Below are 15691 nucleotides of genomic sequence, written 5' to 3'. Positions count from 1 at the left end.
AAAAAATAAACTTTTATGGAAGCTTGTCTGAATAGGGTGTATGCTTCACTCTTATGATGGAACTTCTGAGATCCACAAGTTTTCAGGACTGATCTATTGACTTCATTGTTGGGAGTTGACAGAACCATACCCAGTGGATGAAAGTCAGATGGACTGTTGAACCACACTAATCGTTGATTTGCAGTTATACTTTCAACAGATCAGGACATCACAACCCCTTTTCTGATAATACAGCACGTCACTGACTGGACACAGACAACTGAGTGTGTGAGTACCAGCAACATGTTTAAGAAGGACCTCTACAACCCCACTGGTCAAATCTAAATAAAGGGAAATAAAAGATGTGTTTTGCCTGCTCACTTATGTTTTCTTTACAAATGGTACATATATTATCAATTCTCCAAGGGTATGCAAACTTTTGAGTACAACTGTGAACAAATGGAGGGAGAGCGGGATGCTACTGCAAAGAAAATATTTTGCTTATCACTTCCTGTCAGAAGTGTGTATACAGCCTAAAGGCATGGATGTATTTATCAGGGGTATTCAGTGTGAGTAAATATCAGATTCCATGAAACCCATTCTAAACATCTTGTGCTGTGTGTTCTGTCTATGTCTTTGTGCTGTGTGTTGTGTGATGTGTGTTCTGTTTATGTCTTTGTGCTGTGTGTTCTGTTTATGTCTTTGTGCTGTGTAATGTGTGTTCTGTTTATGTCTTTGTGCTGTGTGATGTGTGTTCTGTTTATGTCTTTGTGCTGTGTGATGTGTGTTCTGTTTATGTCTTTGTGCTGTGTGATGTGTGTTCTGTTTATGTCTTTGTGCTGTGTGATGTGTGTTCTGTTTATGTCTTTGTGCTGTGTGATGTGTGTTCTGTCTGTCTTTGTGCTGTGTGTTCTGTTTATGTCTTTGTGCTGTGTGATGTGTGTTCTGTTTATGTCTTTGTGCTGTGTGATGTGTGTTCTGTTTATGTCTTTGTGCTGTGTGATGTGTGTTCTGTTTATGTCTTTGTGCTGTGTGATGTGTGACAGTACTGTATTAGGAGTCATTGTCAGTATGTTTGTAAAGTCGAAGCGGATATCAACATCCCTCCCAATGTGCCAATTGTGAGGCATGTTTTGGTAAGAGTTTATTAGAGAGTGTTAATATCTCTATTATTCCCATTAAATGTGGTGGTTATACATTATTATGAATTATATAATAATATTAATAATAGATTTGATTGCGTTTTCTAATTGGAGATATTGGAAATATTGTTCTCTACTGATACCCAACTTTTATTCCAAATCCTTGAAAGTAAGACGGTTGTTATTTGCAAATACACTGCTCCAAAAAATTAAGGGAACATGTGAATTATTGTCATCTGTTTGGTGCAAATGAAAGTGACAACAGGTGCACTGAAGATGCAACAGCAAGACAATCCCCAGAAAAGGAATGGTTTTGCAGATGGGGTCCACAGACAATTGCTCTCTCCTTATCATTCCTGACTGATTCTTCTCTAGTTTTGTGTTTTGCTAGTTTCCTTGTCACTACTAGTTGCATGAGCGGTACCAGCAGCCCATTCAGGTTGCACAGGCAGTCCAGCTCCTACAGGAGTAGCACTGCCAGAGCCCTACAAAAGGACCTACAGGCTACTGGTGTGCATGTTTCTGACCAAACTGTCAGAAAGAGACTACATGAGAGTGGCATGGCCCAACATCCTCTAGTGTTGGGCTCTGTCCGGGGCCTCCCCCAGAGAGGGCCACAGTGTCGCCGGACGCCCCCTGTCTCAGTCCCAAGGTCTTACGCTGCTATACTATTGTGCTGGGGGATTGGGTCAGTTCTCCTTCCCCACTAAGTTCTCCTTCTCCACTATAAATCGTTGTTGATATGAGGAATGCATTTACAGAATTTTCCCAGTCTCCTCCCGTTTTAAACTTTAGGAGGACATGAGGTCCTGGTCCACACCTGCGGAGTACCTGGTTTGGGGGGCCCGTTGCTGTCCCTGTCCTTGTCCATCTGGTCATACTTCTGACCTAGTCTAAATTTAAATAGACTCTGGATTTAGCCCACATGCATTTATAAATTATTCCAATTGGACTCTTAATATCTCACCCGGTACAGCCAGAAGAGGACTGGTCAACCCTCTGAGCCTGGGTCCTCTCTAGGTTTCTTCCTAAATTTCGGCCTTCTTAGGGAGTTTTTCCTACCCACTGAAATTCAACACTACTGTTGTTTGCTCCATGGGCCGGGTGTTTCTGTAAAAGCACTTTGTGACAACTGCTGTTGTACAAAGGGCTTTATAAATACATTTAATTGATAGTGTGACCTGTGCTCACAGCCCAGCACCGTGCAGCTTGATTGGCATTCACCAGAAAACCCCAGAATTGGCAGGGGCTTTGGCGCCCCGTTCTCTTCGCAGATGAGAGCAGGTTCACACTGAGCACATGTGACAGACGTTGAAAGAGTGTGGAGAAGCCGTGCTGAATGTTATGGTGCCTGCAACATCACCCAGCATGACCAGTTTGCCAGTCAAGCTGCACGATGCTGGGCTGTGAGCACAGGTCCCACTAGAGGATGGGTTGATAGTCCTGTAAGCAATGAGTGAGTAATCGGGAGCATCGGGACCATTCCTGCCAGGCCACTGGTTGTTGGGCCGGGGACGAGGGTTGGGAAATGTCATTTTATCATTGCAAACTTGCTGCAGCCCACTCCATTCTCTCTCTCTCCCACACACAAACACACAAGCTAACTGGGCTTACATGCCACCACGGCCCAAGCCAAACAAGCCTCCCTCTATCAGTCACCGGATAAGAAGTTATTACAAGTTAATATTGGAGAGACAGACTGACAAGTCACTGATAAGAGGTTATAGGGATAATTCGTCCAACAATCATATTCTGATTAAAGTCCACATTCCCAGTGTTTTTTCTGAAGGCACATGGAGTCATTTTTAAACCAATTCCGTATTCAGCTTTGTCTGTAATATTTATTTTTTTTGCATTGTTTTTTTGCATTGTTATCTATATTTATAATATAAAATAGTTGTGAAGTGCCCAAAAAAAGCATGCCGTTTTCATTAGTACAACATGCCCCCTCCCCAAATGGGCTGGTGCACCACACAACTCCCATGCTGAAAATGAGTCCCACTCCGGCCTTGCCTGTATGGTCTAAGTGACTAGAACAATTAGGGCGTGTTTAAAACACACGGTTTGAAATCTCTCAACATGGCATATAACATCCTACGCATGTCAGAGAGTGTACGGAACAGACTCCAGTCTGTTCATGACTGTACATTTTGTCGGTTTGAGGTGGGTTTCAGCCGACAGTGACATTTTAAGAAGATAACTCTAAGACAGAAAGGTCTGCAACATATTCTTTGAGAATAAAATGGAGAAATTGATAGCATGGAAAAGCACATCGATTGTGGTTCACAAAGAAGCACTCGTCTCCCCTCTGGACCTGCCAGAGTCTAATGTATGGTTGTGACAAAATATTGGGGTTCCTTCGATATGGATATGACACAGGAACCATCAGATTCTCTGCACCAGGCTTGATGTTCTGCATTCTGAAGGTACCACACTCACATGGCTGCATTTCTACCTCATTAGCCAATACATCTCCCTCAATGGCCACACCTCACCTGCAGTTAAACACAGTGTTTTCCAGGACTCTGTTTTGGACCCCCTACTCTTCACATCTTTATCCTCCACTTTAGTCAGATCTTCCATGACCTCAACTTTGAATTCCACTGCTATACTGATGACACAGATTTACCTCAGCACCAAATCCCTCAAAAACCCATGATTGGCCGATACGGAATTCTGCTTTTCTGATATAAAAGCATGGATGCATCAAAACTGGCTCAACCTCAACACTTATAAAATGGAACTACACATTGCCACCAAATCCAGCTTGTCTGAAACTAGCAACCTAACTCATGACACCATATGTTTCCAGTCTCCCAGTAAAGCAATACAGTTTCCCAGAATCCCAGTGAAGTGATACAGTTTCCAGTCTCCCAATGAGGTAATACAGTTTCCAGTCTCCTAGTGACGTAATACAGTTTCCCGTTCTCTGGAAAGTGGGATTAAGTGGAACAACAGTCTGTGTACAGCATTTGTTTTATTGTTAACACATTATTATCAAATGTATTTTGTAATTAAAACCATGAGAACATAAGTAAGGGTGGCCACAATGAGAGATGGAGAGATGTGAGCTCTCACTCCTTGTCTTCCCAGTAGTCTTTTTCTCTCTTCTGCCATTTCGGAGCGGCAAATTATATATATTTTTACTTCCAACGACCTCCGACTTTCCCCTTCCCATGGACTTTTTTACTAAGAGGTAGTGAGATAGTGAGAAATTAATTCTGAAATAATTCATCACCAAAAAATTTAAATAAATATGCAAATAGTAAAAAGTGGTTAAAAATCTAATTGAAAGAAACCACCATTTTATATGGTTACCGTACTTACAATTTCTGGGCACTGGTGATTCTGTTCAAGAGAACGGTAATCTGTACACAGACATTACACAATAAATAAAATCAGTCCAGTACCACAAACAAACAAACAATTCTGCATTGAATCCAGTTTTTCCCACCTGATATTTCTGCTTTTTCATGTGATCCAAGAAGTCAAATTTATCCGACTCCAGTGTGTAGATCCAGTTCCAAAACTCCTGAGCTCGTTGTCTGGGGGACGGGGCAGGTGTTGTTACAAGCGATGGTAACCATAGGAACACAGTCACTTACTGTATGCGTGGTCACTCAATAACAATTCAACCCGCCAACTACATGATGAGGAAGATCTTGGCCCATGTGTGATTGACTAACACATATAGAGATGTGTGCGTTTGTGGCTAGTGGATAGAGGGGTGTGTGTGTGTGTGTGTGTGATCGGCGCAGACTCACTTTAGGGCATCCTCTCTTAAGCTGTCAATTTCCAGGGAGGGTCGTCTTTCTGCCAAGGTCTTCCTCTTGATCTCTCTCCCTGTTAGACGCTTGCCTCTACCACGCTGCTCTGCCTGAAACATAGGTCACATACATGTATAAACCAGACATTTTTTACACACTTTTGTTCATACATTTCTTACCACATCTCCTTTTTGTTATTTCCAGTTTGCCATTATGGACTTTTCTCATTACAACAATTCCATAGTAGATGTGGGATAGTCAAAGATTGAGAAATGTTTTTGAAGTCCGTCTTGCAAAGCCATTTTTTCTTCTTCGTTTACTGTTCACTCAACCAGAATGTTTCAATTGGTATGTATGTACTTGAGTTGAACATAATGCTTGGCCAACAACCATGATTAAGTGCAGTGGCCCCCGAGTTACCACAAGGATTCACTAAAGCTTAACAAGACAACAGTGGTAACAATGAGCCATTTTGTGCCGTCCTCTGCTCTGCACCCTCTCCAACTGCAGTCACCAGGATATGCAGTGACCAGGATTTCTTGGCCTCAATTATACATACTGCGAGGCAGGGACTTAAGACCAACGTCTTAATTCAACATGCTTCTACAAGTTCTGTGCTCACAGCTAACAGTTCTATGACGGTTTACCTTTTGCAAGAATCCCCCAAAATTGGCCCCCATGTTGGAGAGAACCTTCTTCTTTTTGGCCTCGTCATCGCATCTCTTTTTCGCCTCTTCATCCTCCTTCCTCTGTCGTTCTTCCTGAGCACAATAAAAAAATAGTGAGTGAATCAAGACATAATAATACAAGTCTACACTGTGAACCCTAAAGTATTCTTTACTGAAACGTTTCTACAAAAAAAAAAGTTTTTTGCATGTACATTGAATGATGAATTAATCTCAGCTACACAAGCATAAAACACATAAATTTTTCTAAAGTAATACAATCATGTAGTAAAATATGTTGCATCCACTACTGAAATGATATTTTGTAACGGGTAAGGAAATTAATTTATAGAAAATAAATGTGTTCAATAACCATCTCTCTGTGATTAACAAATACAGTCATGGGTGGTAACTCTAGAGGTCACTTGAAAGGCGAATGCATATTGGGAAATTATACTGCATGTGTGGCTTAGTATATTACTCAATTCAAGTATGTATTCATGAGTTTTGAGTTAAATGTACAAAAAAGAATCAAGGCAATCGGTTTCCAAAAATGGATTGAGTAATGCCATGTTAATGTTTGAGTTAAAGTGAAGTGACTATTTTGAGTTTATACAGCTCAGTACCAGTGTTGCAGTACTCAGTAAAGTTGAGTACAGTAAAAGCATGGCAATTAAGTAGGGTATGATCAAATACATTACATTGATTACATTTTAACTAAAGTAGTTTGAATAAAACCATTAGGTTAGGTAGAAGTCAAAATAATTTGGTATTCTTTACTTTTATATTCTGAGTTAGTTTACGTATTATTTTCGAGGTAATGGATTTCCTGAAAAATATTTAGTTCAACTTATCAGGTTTTACAGGGCATGTACTGTTGAAATCTAGGAGTACCGCAGTGAGAAATATAAGGCCCTACTGCAATCCTGGGTAAACATCGGGTTGTCTATTTTACACTACCGCTATCCTGTTCTGCCGGTCCCGCTCTTTCTCCGCTCTAACACGCTGTATCTCCGCCCTCTCAAACCGACGCTTCTCCTGTGGGATGAAAAGAACATTTAATTTGGACATTTTTATATCTCCAACTTTTATTATGAGCCTGTTGGTTTCTGGCTCAACGCATGTTCAGGAGGCATGGAACGGAAGTGTAGACAACATCATTATTGGACATGTTCAGGAGGCATGGAACGGAAGTGTAGACAACATCATTATTGGACATGTTCAGGAGGCATGGAACGGAAGTGTAGACAACATCATTATTGGACATGTTCAGGAGGCATGCAACGGAAGTGTAAACAACATCATTATTGGACATGTTCAGTTAATACCTGCTCTCATCCACTCAAACAGAAAGTGGACTCACGATTCGTTCCTTCAGTGCAATGAGCTCCTCCTCCTCCTTCTTCCTCTGGTCAAAATGGACATCAATCAGACTCTGCAGCTCCAGAAGATCCTTCTCCATCCTTTTCCTGTGGATGTCCTGATAGAGGGAGAGAGGAAAATAGAACCTGGGAAAGTATATACACTCTTGTTGAGAAATATCAAGAATATAAAAAAAATAAGATAACACTGAACCTTTTTCTTGTCTTTAAAAAAAGTTGAAAAGGAATGTTTTGAGTGAGGAATAGAAGGGTTCAAATTAAGAGACCACTACAAATTGAACACTTCTGTTCCTCACTCAAAACTTTTTTTGGAAAGAAAAGAAAAAGGTACAGTGGTCTCTTCATTTTTTCTGGAGCTGTATATGCTGCAGCCATCCTGTCTAACTAACATCAAACTTCACATTCAGTCCTTCTTTCTGTTTTGTCTGTGTTGTTTATTCTCACTGTGCCTTTACACTACACTAATTTGCATGAGTTATGTTACCAGGTCTCTGTACCATCGGCTAGACCCGCTGGGTTCGTAACAATAATTATCAGAACTATCGTGATCCATTGCCTCAACACAACAGATCCACAATTGTTGTGGCACAGTTGAAGACTGAGAAGGCTTTCCTCCAAGGACATCCTGGCAATCTGTTCACATTCTTATTGCAAAATCACACAATGCATTCCCTAACCTAACAACCATGATGAAGTTCCTAGGATCTACCACACAGAGACGCTTAAACGTGATGTGACAAAGCAGCCTTGTCCAACATTGCATCAATCCACCCCAGGCAATGGCTGAGTGGAAATGTGTCTCCCTATGCTGGACGACTTTTGACCTATATCAATATTAAGGACCATTGTTACTCACGTCAAAATCTACCCTATCCCCCTCTGGAATCTTGGGAGGGGCGAGCTGGGGCACCATAGGCCTGAGAGAGAAGTTTTGTAAGAAAATAATGATAACATTTTATACATAGAGGGCAGGCAGAAAACGTATTTGTTACACAAGCACACAAAGCAAAATTGTTACTGGCAAGCATGAACATACTTGGGTATGGGGCGTTTCTCCTCTGTGGAGAGAATGAGTCAAAGAAAGAGGGACAGGTAGAGAACTATTAACATGTGATCAAACAAATATAGCTGTTGCTGTCATTCATAATAATTAAATTCATAGTCACAATTCTCAAAGACCGTTGCATAAATCGAAGAAATCAAAAAGAGGTTTGAGTAACATCTATCGAATCGACGTTAGTACCTGACTGATGTGAGTACAAAACTTAATCTTCAGTGAAGTGTCAGTGTAACGCTACAACAATAGTACAACACTTCATCTTCAGTGAAGTGTCAGCGTAACGCTACAACAATAGTACAACACTTCATCTTCAGTGAAGTGTCAGCGTAACGCTACAACAATAGTACAACACTTCATCTTCAGTGAAGTGTCAGTGTAACGCTACAACAATAGTACAACACTTCATCTTCAGTGAAGTGTCAGTGTAACGCTACAACAATAGTACAACACTTCATCTTCAGTGAAGTGTCAGTGTAACGCTACAACAATAGTACAACACTTCATCTTCAGTGAAGTGTCAGTGTAACGCTACAACAATAGTACAACACTTCATCTTCAGTGAAGTGTCAGTGTAACGCTACAACAATAGTACAACACTTCATCTTCAGTGAAGTGTCAGCGTAACGCTACAACAATAGTACAACACTTCATCTTCAGTGAAGTGTCAGCGTAACGCTACAACAATAGTACAACACTTCATCTTCAGTGAAGTGTCAGTGTAACGCTACAACAATAGTACAACACTTCATCTTCAGTGAAGTGTCAGCGTAACGCTACAACAATAGTACAACACTTCATCTTCAGTGAAGTGTCAGCGTAACGCTACAACAATAGTACAACACTTCATCTTCAGTGAAGTGTCAGCGTAACGCTACAACAATAGTACAACTTTGTTGATGAGTAGGTTAGAATAAATCCCAGTCTCCTCTCACCTTCCTCCTCTTGAGCTTCCTCCTCTGATGTGGAAAAAGAGTGATCGGGAAAGAGAGAGACAGGGACATTTGTCAATTGCACACAGGGTCTAACTGGAATTTGGCCTCTGCATTTAACCAAACCCCTCCAATGGTTGTCAAATTACAAACTTGTTTTCACAAATATCAAGAAAGAAAAGGAGAGTGTAAAAGAAGAGAGAAATATACTGTATATAGAAAGAGCAGTGTTGGTGATATTTAAGGGGCACTAAAGGAGGCATTTCAGAAAAGAAAGGACAAGAAAAATCCAATCTAAAAGACAATGCAAGGGAGATAGGTCCAGAAGAGAGATATGGAACGTTTAATGCACTAGTGCTTTGATAAATGGTTTGTAAATTTTGGCAACATTTTTACTTCCCAAGAATCAATTTGTAGGTGCTGAATTGTTTTGGATACAAGTGGTTTCCAATGGCCACAACCACTGCTCCTCTTTTTCAATGCAATTTGTCAATGTTCGGCATATGCTATCATGATTTTTGAATTGTTCCCCTTGAATTGTTTACTAGTTTAGCAGTTTTGTGACTCTTGCAATTCTGGCACCAACCACTTGGCCTCTTTGGAACTCCATTAGCTGCCTCATGTTGCCTTGAAAACTCAAATAGCAAAGTGCTAATTGTCAACCCCTTTTATAGCAGACTTATACATTTAATGAGCCAAAACATTTAGGACCACCTGCCTGATAGGCTGTTGGTCTTCTGTGTGCCGCCAAAACAATGCTGACCTGCCGAGGCATTGACTTTACGTAGACTGTGTAGTATCTGGCAGCAAGAAATTAGCAGCAGATCCTTCAACTCCCGTAAATTACGAAATGGGGCCACCGTGGATCGGACTTGTTGGTCAAGCACATCCTTCAGATGCTCAATCGGTTTGAGATCTGGGGAATTTGGAGGACAACACCTAGAAATATTCCTCAGATGTTCCTCAAACCATTCCCGAATTATGTGTGGAGTGTGGCAGGGCGCATTGTCCTACTGAATGAAGCCACTGCCATCAGGGAATACCATTGTCATGAAGGGGTCTACCTGGTCCGCAACAATTTTTAGGTAGGTGGCACTTGTCAAATTGACATTCACATGAATGCCTAGACCCAGGGTTTCCCAGCAGAACATCACCCAGAGCATCACACTCCATCCACCGGCTTGTTGATTTCCCAAGGTGCATCCTGGTGCCATCACTTCCCCAGTTAAACGGCGCTCACGAACATGGCCGTCCACATGATATAAAAGAAAAGGATGACTTATCAGACCAGACGACCTTCGTCCACTGCTCTAAGGTCAAGCTCTGATGTGCGCATGCCCATTGTAAGCGCTTTCAGTGGTGGATGTGTCATAGGGCAAATTCCTCATCATTAACATTTTCTGGAGCTTGCCCCACAGTAGACCTTCTGTCAGTTCGGACTAGATGGGATATCCTTCGCACACTGAGTCTTGGGCGCTCAACACCCTGTTGTCGGTGTGCTGTTTGTCCCTCCACGGACCACTGTCGGTAGGTACTCACCACTGCTGACCGGGAGCACCCCACCAAACCTTGCCGTTTCAGAGGATCTCTGACACAGTCGTATGGCCATTACAATTTGGCCTTTGTCAAAGTTGCATAGGTGTTTACTCTTGCCCATTTCTTCTGCATCTAAAACATTGACTACGAGAACTGATTGTTCACTTACCATCTAATCTACCCAGAGCTTGACATGTGCTCTTGCTAAGAGATGATCAGGGTTATTCATTTCACCTGTGAATGGTCATGATGTTTTGGCTCATCAGTGTTTGTACTCCTAATTGGCAATCAACCTAATGTAACCTCTGCAGCTGTGTTTGTAACAGCTGCAGAGTTGGTACATACAGTGGATATAAAAATTCTACACACGCCTGTTAAAATGCCAGGTTTTTGTGATGTGAAAGAGTGGGAGAAAATTTTTACCCTTTTAATGTGACCTATAATGTGAACAATTCAATTGAAAAAGGTTTTGGGGGTGAGCTCTAAAGGCACAGGGAATCTTATGAAAATGTATGGCAAGATGAATGCAGCATGTTATACTGGCAGAAAATGTGCATTCTTCTGCATGAAAGCTGTGCATGGGACACTCTTCGACCCTAAGCACAAGGCCAAGTTGACCCTCCAGTGGTTACAGCAGAAAAAGGTGAAGGCTCTAGAGTGGCCTTCACAGTCTCCTGACCTTAATATCATCGAGCCACTCTGGGAATATTTCGGACCTCCTTATCCACCACTCTTCCTCCAGGACTCTTAGGTCTTCCAATCAGTTTATTTTGTGTGCTCCACAGTCCTGATTGAAGTTTAAAGGAGACCATGCCTTTTCTGTTGCTGCTCCAAAGTTGTGGAATAGGCTACCTTTATATATTAGCTCTTCTACTAGTAGCAAAGTTTTTAAATCCCACCTTTTTTCCTTTAGCATTTGAGTTTGCAAACGGATAGGAAGTTGTGTTTATATTTGTCATGTCCTATGAAAATCTTTAGTTAGCTATGTTTTATGCATGGTTTTCCTTTTGCTGTCCTAGATACAGAACTTTGGTGGACACTTGTTGTTTTTAAATGACTGTTGCTATGGAGACAGATTGTTATTTCAGTGACTACCACAGTCTCACCTTCCCCATCCTCCTCCTGTTGTTCTTCTTCTGGCTCCTCCTCTGGCTCCTCCTCTGGTCGTAGAGAGGACAACAGAAGGAAAGACAGAGGAAAGAGTGAGAGAGAAGTTCAAAGGACAGGAAGGATGAGGAATTATGAAGGAAAATACTCAAATGATAACAGGATATAAGACATTCGATAATCATCAGAAAGTTATAACTATGTGTATCAGGTAAAATATTATAGGAACTAAGGGGTATCAGGAAAGAAACGGATCAGCTAATTGTGAGCAGAGGATCATGATGTTCATAAACACTTAGTCAAATGCGATAGGAGGCTAGCAACAACATGGTCATAACAGGATGACAGCAGACAGCCTCCATATGGAGGTGTAAATGTGGCCCAACAAGAATGACAGAAACACAGCGTCAAGACTCACCTTCTGCCACCGCCTCCTCTCTACCAGGGAGAGAAAGAAAGGGTGTGAGAGAGTTCACAATACCAACTAAATGTAAAACAGAAACAAGGACGAAAAAACGGGGAAGGATTATATATTTTACTCACTCGTATTCCTCCTCTACATCCGACATAACTGCTGAAAAACAGGACAGAAAGTCAAAATAGATCTCATTCACATATTAACCATCCCTTTACAATACTCTGACAATTTCATGACTTAATAGTGGTTTTTATTAATGTCTATATAATATGACTAATAATTAGTCATCACCATGTGTTGATTGTTGCAGATTCTGAAAACATGAAATTCAGTGTTTAAATTAGAATACACATTTTTAAGGAAACATTTTATCCAACACCAATAAAGTGTGATAAAGTGACTGCCACCTTTGTTACTCAATCAACCCATTAACCAAATTCAACTCATGATTGGAGTCAATTAGAGCAGACAAACCGAGGCTTGGTTACTGCCAGCACTGTTCAATCCAAATATGACTTCTATAGAATTGCACCATCAATGTAAAGTAGACTACAATGTCTCAAAATGCAGTACACCATACTGCGTTTGAAAAAAATCTGGATGGGATGAGAAAAGGTTGAGGTATATCAATCTGGAAAGAGTTACAAAGTCTCGGGGACTCCAGCAAACCTCAGTGAGAGCCATTATCTCCAAATGAATAAAACCTGGAACAGAATCTTCCAAGGTGTCACCAGCCAAACAAAATTAACGATGAGGTAGAACAGAAATCCAACAGGCTCCGGCCCTCGTAGGGTAAGAGTAGATGAAGCTTAGTGTAAACCATTGGGGGCTAACTAAGATAAACATTAGTGCTCATCTGATATTTGCAAAAAAGCACATTGATGACCCCCAAGCTGTTTGGGATCATGTTTTGTGGACAGAGGAGACAAAGTGGAATCTTCTGGAAGTCAATGGTCCAGTTATGTCTGCGTTAAAGCAAACCCATCATTTCACGATAAGGACATCATACCAACAGTCACACTACAGGTGGTGGTTACATTTAGGGGGGCAATTTTTCACCCAGGGACAGGTGGTGTTTGTTGGATAAGGTGTAGCACTTCAGTTCCCATTATTTGGCCCTTAATTTTCCATTCATTATCATCTCGAACAATAGAACATGACTTGGGTCTGAAGGAAGGGGGCATGAACTTAATAGTAGACTTGATTGGTTGTCTAGTATAGTAGAAAATGTGTGGTAGATGGCACTGAGCTTTAAACCAATAGGAAAAAGGTAATTGGTTCTGATCGCATTTGAGCATCTGCTATACAGATGCATGTCAGTGCACACGATTGTTAGATAAAAATCTTTACACTTTGTCTTTTGTCAACCCATATTCTGAATGTAGTCTTGTTGTATTAAGTCCCATCCTCTCTGATGCATCACCCAAAGACTTCCTGCTCTGTCCATCATCCACCCCTCTCTCACATCGCTACATCATGTGTCAGTCGGAACAATTTATAGTCTGCATTGCTCTGGAAAATATTTACAGGACACATAGCTGTCATCGCAACTCTGCTCTTACGCATATAAATGCCAACAGGCCGTCGGCGCCTGGCAGAGTTTAATCCACCGAATGTCAAACCATGAGTTAGTCTGTGTTCACCCAGCCAAGCCACGGAATGACAGATGGATGGACGGACGAAGGTATGATTCTCACCTGTTCACACTGTCCATCAGGGATGCAGCGGCAGTGCTGATTGAGTCTGTTCTGGCATTGCTTAGCTTCTATAGTTTAACTGGATCCTGTTTCATTGCTCAAGTTCCTTTTCCTTAGCATATCACATTGTCACAAGCTGAATTCAGTTTTTTAGTTGGATGATGTAATCATAAACGTTTGTCCTGGATCTGCTTCCGTTAACAGCCCTGATCGCATATCAGAGGGGATTTGACCTCAACTCCTACTGGCGTTTTAGACCTGACGTCTTTACACCTACACCTAAGCTTATGTACTCGAACCAAGAACAAGGTCAATTTTAGCAGGCATCAGGGGTAAAAGTTGAACCTGGCTGTAGGTTTGACGGGCATGGCTGCGGAAGCCCACCATTTCATGCTAAATGGCAGTTGGTCAGTAGGCGTTCTGGGAAGACAGAAAGCAAGGATTTGGGCCAAGTGCATAGTTACACTGGGACATCTGTGGGAGAGTATTAGCAGCGGAATTTGAAAGGCTTAATTTTAGTCAAGGACACAGAGAGAATGGAAGGCAAGGGACAGGGTGGGGGCACTGGGGGAGATTAGGGAGAGTCACACCGGCTCATTATCACCGCTGGGACCATATTAATAGTTCTGGGACACAATAAGAATCAAACAGATGGAGGATGGGGCCAGCTGTTACACTTTGATTAGCCATTACGGGTTACGAGCAGGGTTGAGGCAACTTTTCAATTCCAGTGAATTTAGGAAATTAAATTTTCTTACCTTTGATTGAGGCAAATTGAGTGGCAACAGTTGGAATATAAATGGGAATTGAGTTAATCTTTTGAATCAACAGCAATTGATCTCAACACTGCCTACAACGCTAGAGGGTGATTGACTCATTTAACCCCCTGATATTACACACAGATTTTGTTTCTCTACTTGTGGGGACCTGAGACCTAACCCATAAATTCATGTTCCCTAGCCCCAACTTTAACCTGAACAAGAAATGTTGAAATCCTAACCAGTCTATAAATGACCAGTTTATAGAAACATGTCATTGAGCTTCCTATTATCTTTCTCAGGACTGTTGTCTCTCCCTGTGACTAATGGAATATTTGCATTGGATAGACCACTGATTCCTGCTGCCTTTCACTGATTCACCTGCTAACATGCCACCTTCTTCGGTATCTATTTATTAGACCTGTACATATCACATGAGGCATATACAATACACATGCAACATGACTGCACAAAACAGAAAATTATTATAGAGAATGCTGGTAAGATTCCAGACAAAACATACCAGATTCAACATAGTCTCAAACTATAAAGCTTTTCTTAAAAAAAGAAGCAACATTGACAGTGTGTTTGAGTGTACGAGTAGGCTTGGACGCAGCTTAAGAAAGGGTCTCCACCTGAACAAAATAAAGAAATGAGCAGCAACCAGAGGTGAAATGTATTAGACAACCTGAAGGTAGAGGAGTGCTGTAGCCACTTACCGGGAGCAAGGTGAGGTTTCACTGGAGTGACAGACTCACAGACGGACAGAGGAGCCCAGGAGACTGACTATTGTAGTGAGACAAAATGGGAGTTTTATACAGGGAAGGGTTAGCCTAGGATGATAGGCATGTGTGGTGTGTGTGGGGCAAAGGGCCACGGGCAGATTAGGAACGAAAGACGACCACCACATGGGATTAAGAGAATGAAGAAATGACCTCACTGAACAAAAGGCAGGTGGAGTGAGGCATACGCAGGACAGAGAGAGTGTGTGCGTGTGTGTGTGTGTGTGAGAATAGAAAACCAGAGCCGGAAATAGATAGGCTGAGTATTTCATTCACCCTCTCTCCATGAATAGGGTGCTACCGTTCACTAAATGGACTCCGTGAAACAACTGGCAGGGTCTGGCAGTAAAACATTAAAAAGAGAAGATTGTGTAGGAATGAATGTGTTTGGGTGTGAATGTGCTATTTCAGTAACAATAATGCACGGCTAATGTATCCACAGTGGCATCAGTAACAATATCAATAATAA

At 41.6% G+C, this 15691-nt stretch overlaps 1 protein-coding gene across 4 annotated transcripts; it reads right to left on the bottom strand.

Annotated features, from left to right (window-relative positions):
* Positions 1 to 4085: 4085 nt before the first annotated feature.
* Positions 4086 to 15235, bottom strand: tnnt1 (troponin T type 1 (skeletal, slow)). 4 transcript variants are annotated; one of them, XM_013140714.1, is made up of 14 exons: positions 15160 to 15235; positions 12111 to 12138; positions 11986 to 12005; positions 11567 to 11620; positions 8928 to 8951; positions 7972 to 7993; positions 7792 to 7852; positions 6917 to 7033; positions 6514 to 6591; positions 5536 to 5649; positions 4886 to 4998; positions 4576 to 4666; positions 4449 to 4489; positions 4086 to 4310 (listed from the first exon to the last, which is right to left on the bottom strand). In XM_013140714.1, exons 2-14 carry the CDS (start codon positions 12134 to 12136, stop codon positions 4265 to 4267), a joined length of 807 nt encoding a protein of 268 aa, XP_012996168.1. In that variant the 5' UTR covers positions 12137 to 12138; positions 15160 to 15235; the 3' UTR covers positions 4086 to 4264. The 4 variants fall into 4 exon arrangements, with proteins under 4 accessions (XP_012996168.1, XP_012996167.1, XP_019906426.1 ...); XM_013140713.1 differs by having other exon boundaries at positions 12111 to 12141; positions 15160 to 15233; XM_020050867.3 differs by lacking the exons at positions 11567 to 11620; positions 11986 to 12005; positions 12111 to 12138; positions 15160 to 15235 and adding an exon at positions 10630 to 10648.
* Positions 15236 to 15691: the final 456 nt, after the last annotated feature.

Source organism: Esox lucius, chromosome 11 (genome assembly GCF_011004845.1).
Source record: "Esox lucius isolate fEsoLuc1 chromosome 11, fEsoLuc1.pri, whole genome shotgun sequence".
Taxonomy (NCBI): domain Eukaryota; kingdom Metazoa; phylum Chordata; class Actinopteri; order Esociformes; family Esocidae; genus Esox; species Esox lucius.
This window is presented reverse-complemented; position numbering and strand designations above follow the sequence as displayed.

Coding starts and splice junctions, on each gene's coding strand:
- tnnt1 (XM_013140714.1), bottom strand. CDS start 12,136: ATGTCGGATGTAGAGGAGGAATACGA. Junction 7,994..8,927: donor GGAAGCTCAAGAGGAGGAAG/GTGAGAGGAGAC, acceptor TTCTCTCCACAG/AGGAGAAACGCCCCATACCC. Junction 4,999..5,535: donor TTGGGGGATTCTTGCAAAAG/GTAAACCGTCAT, acceptor CCTATGTTTCAG/GCAGAGCAGCGTGGTAGAGG.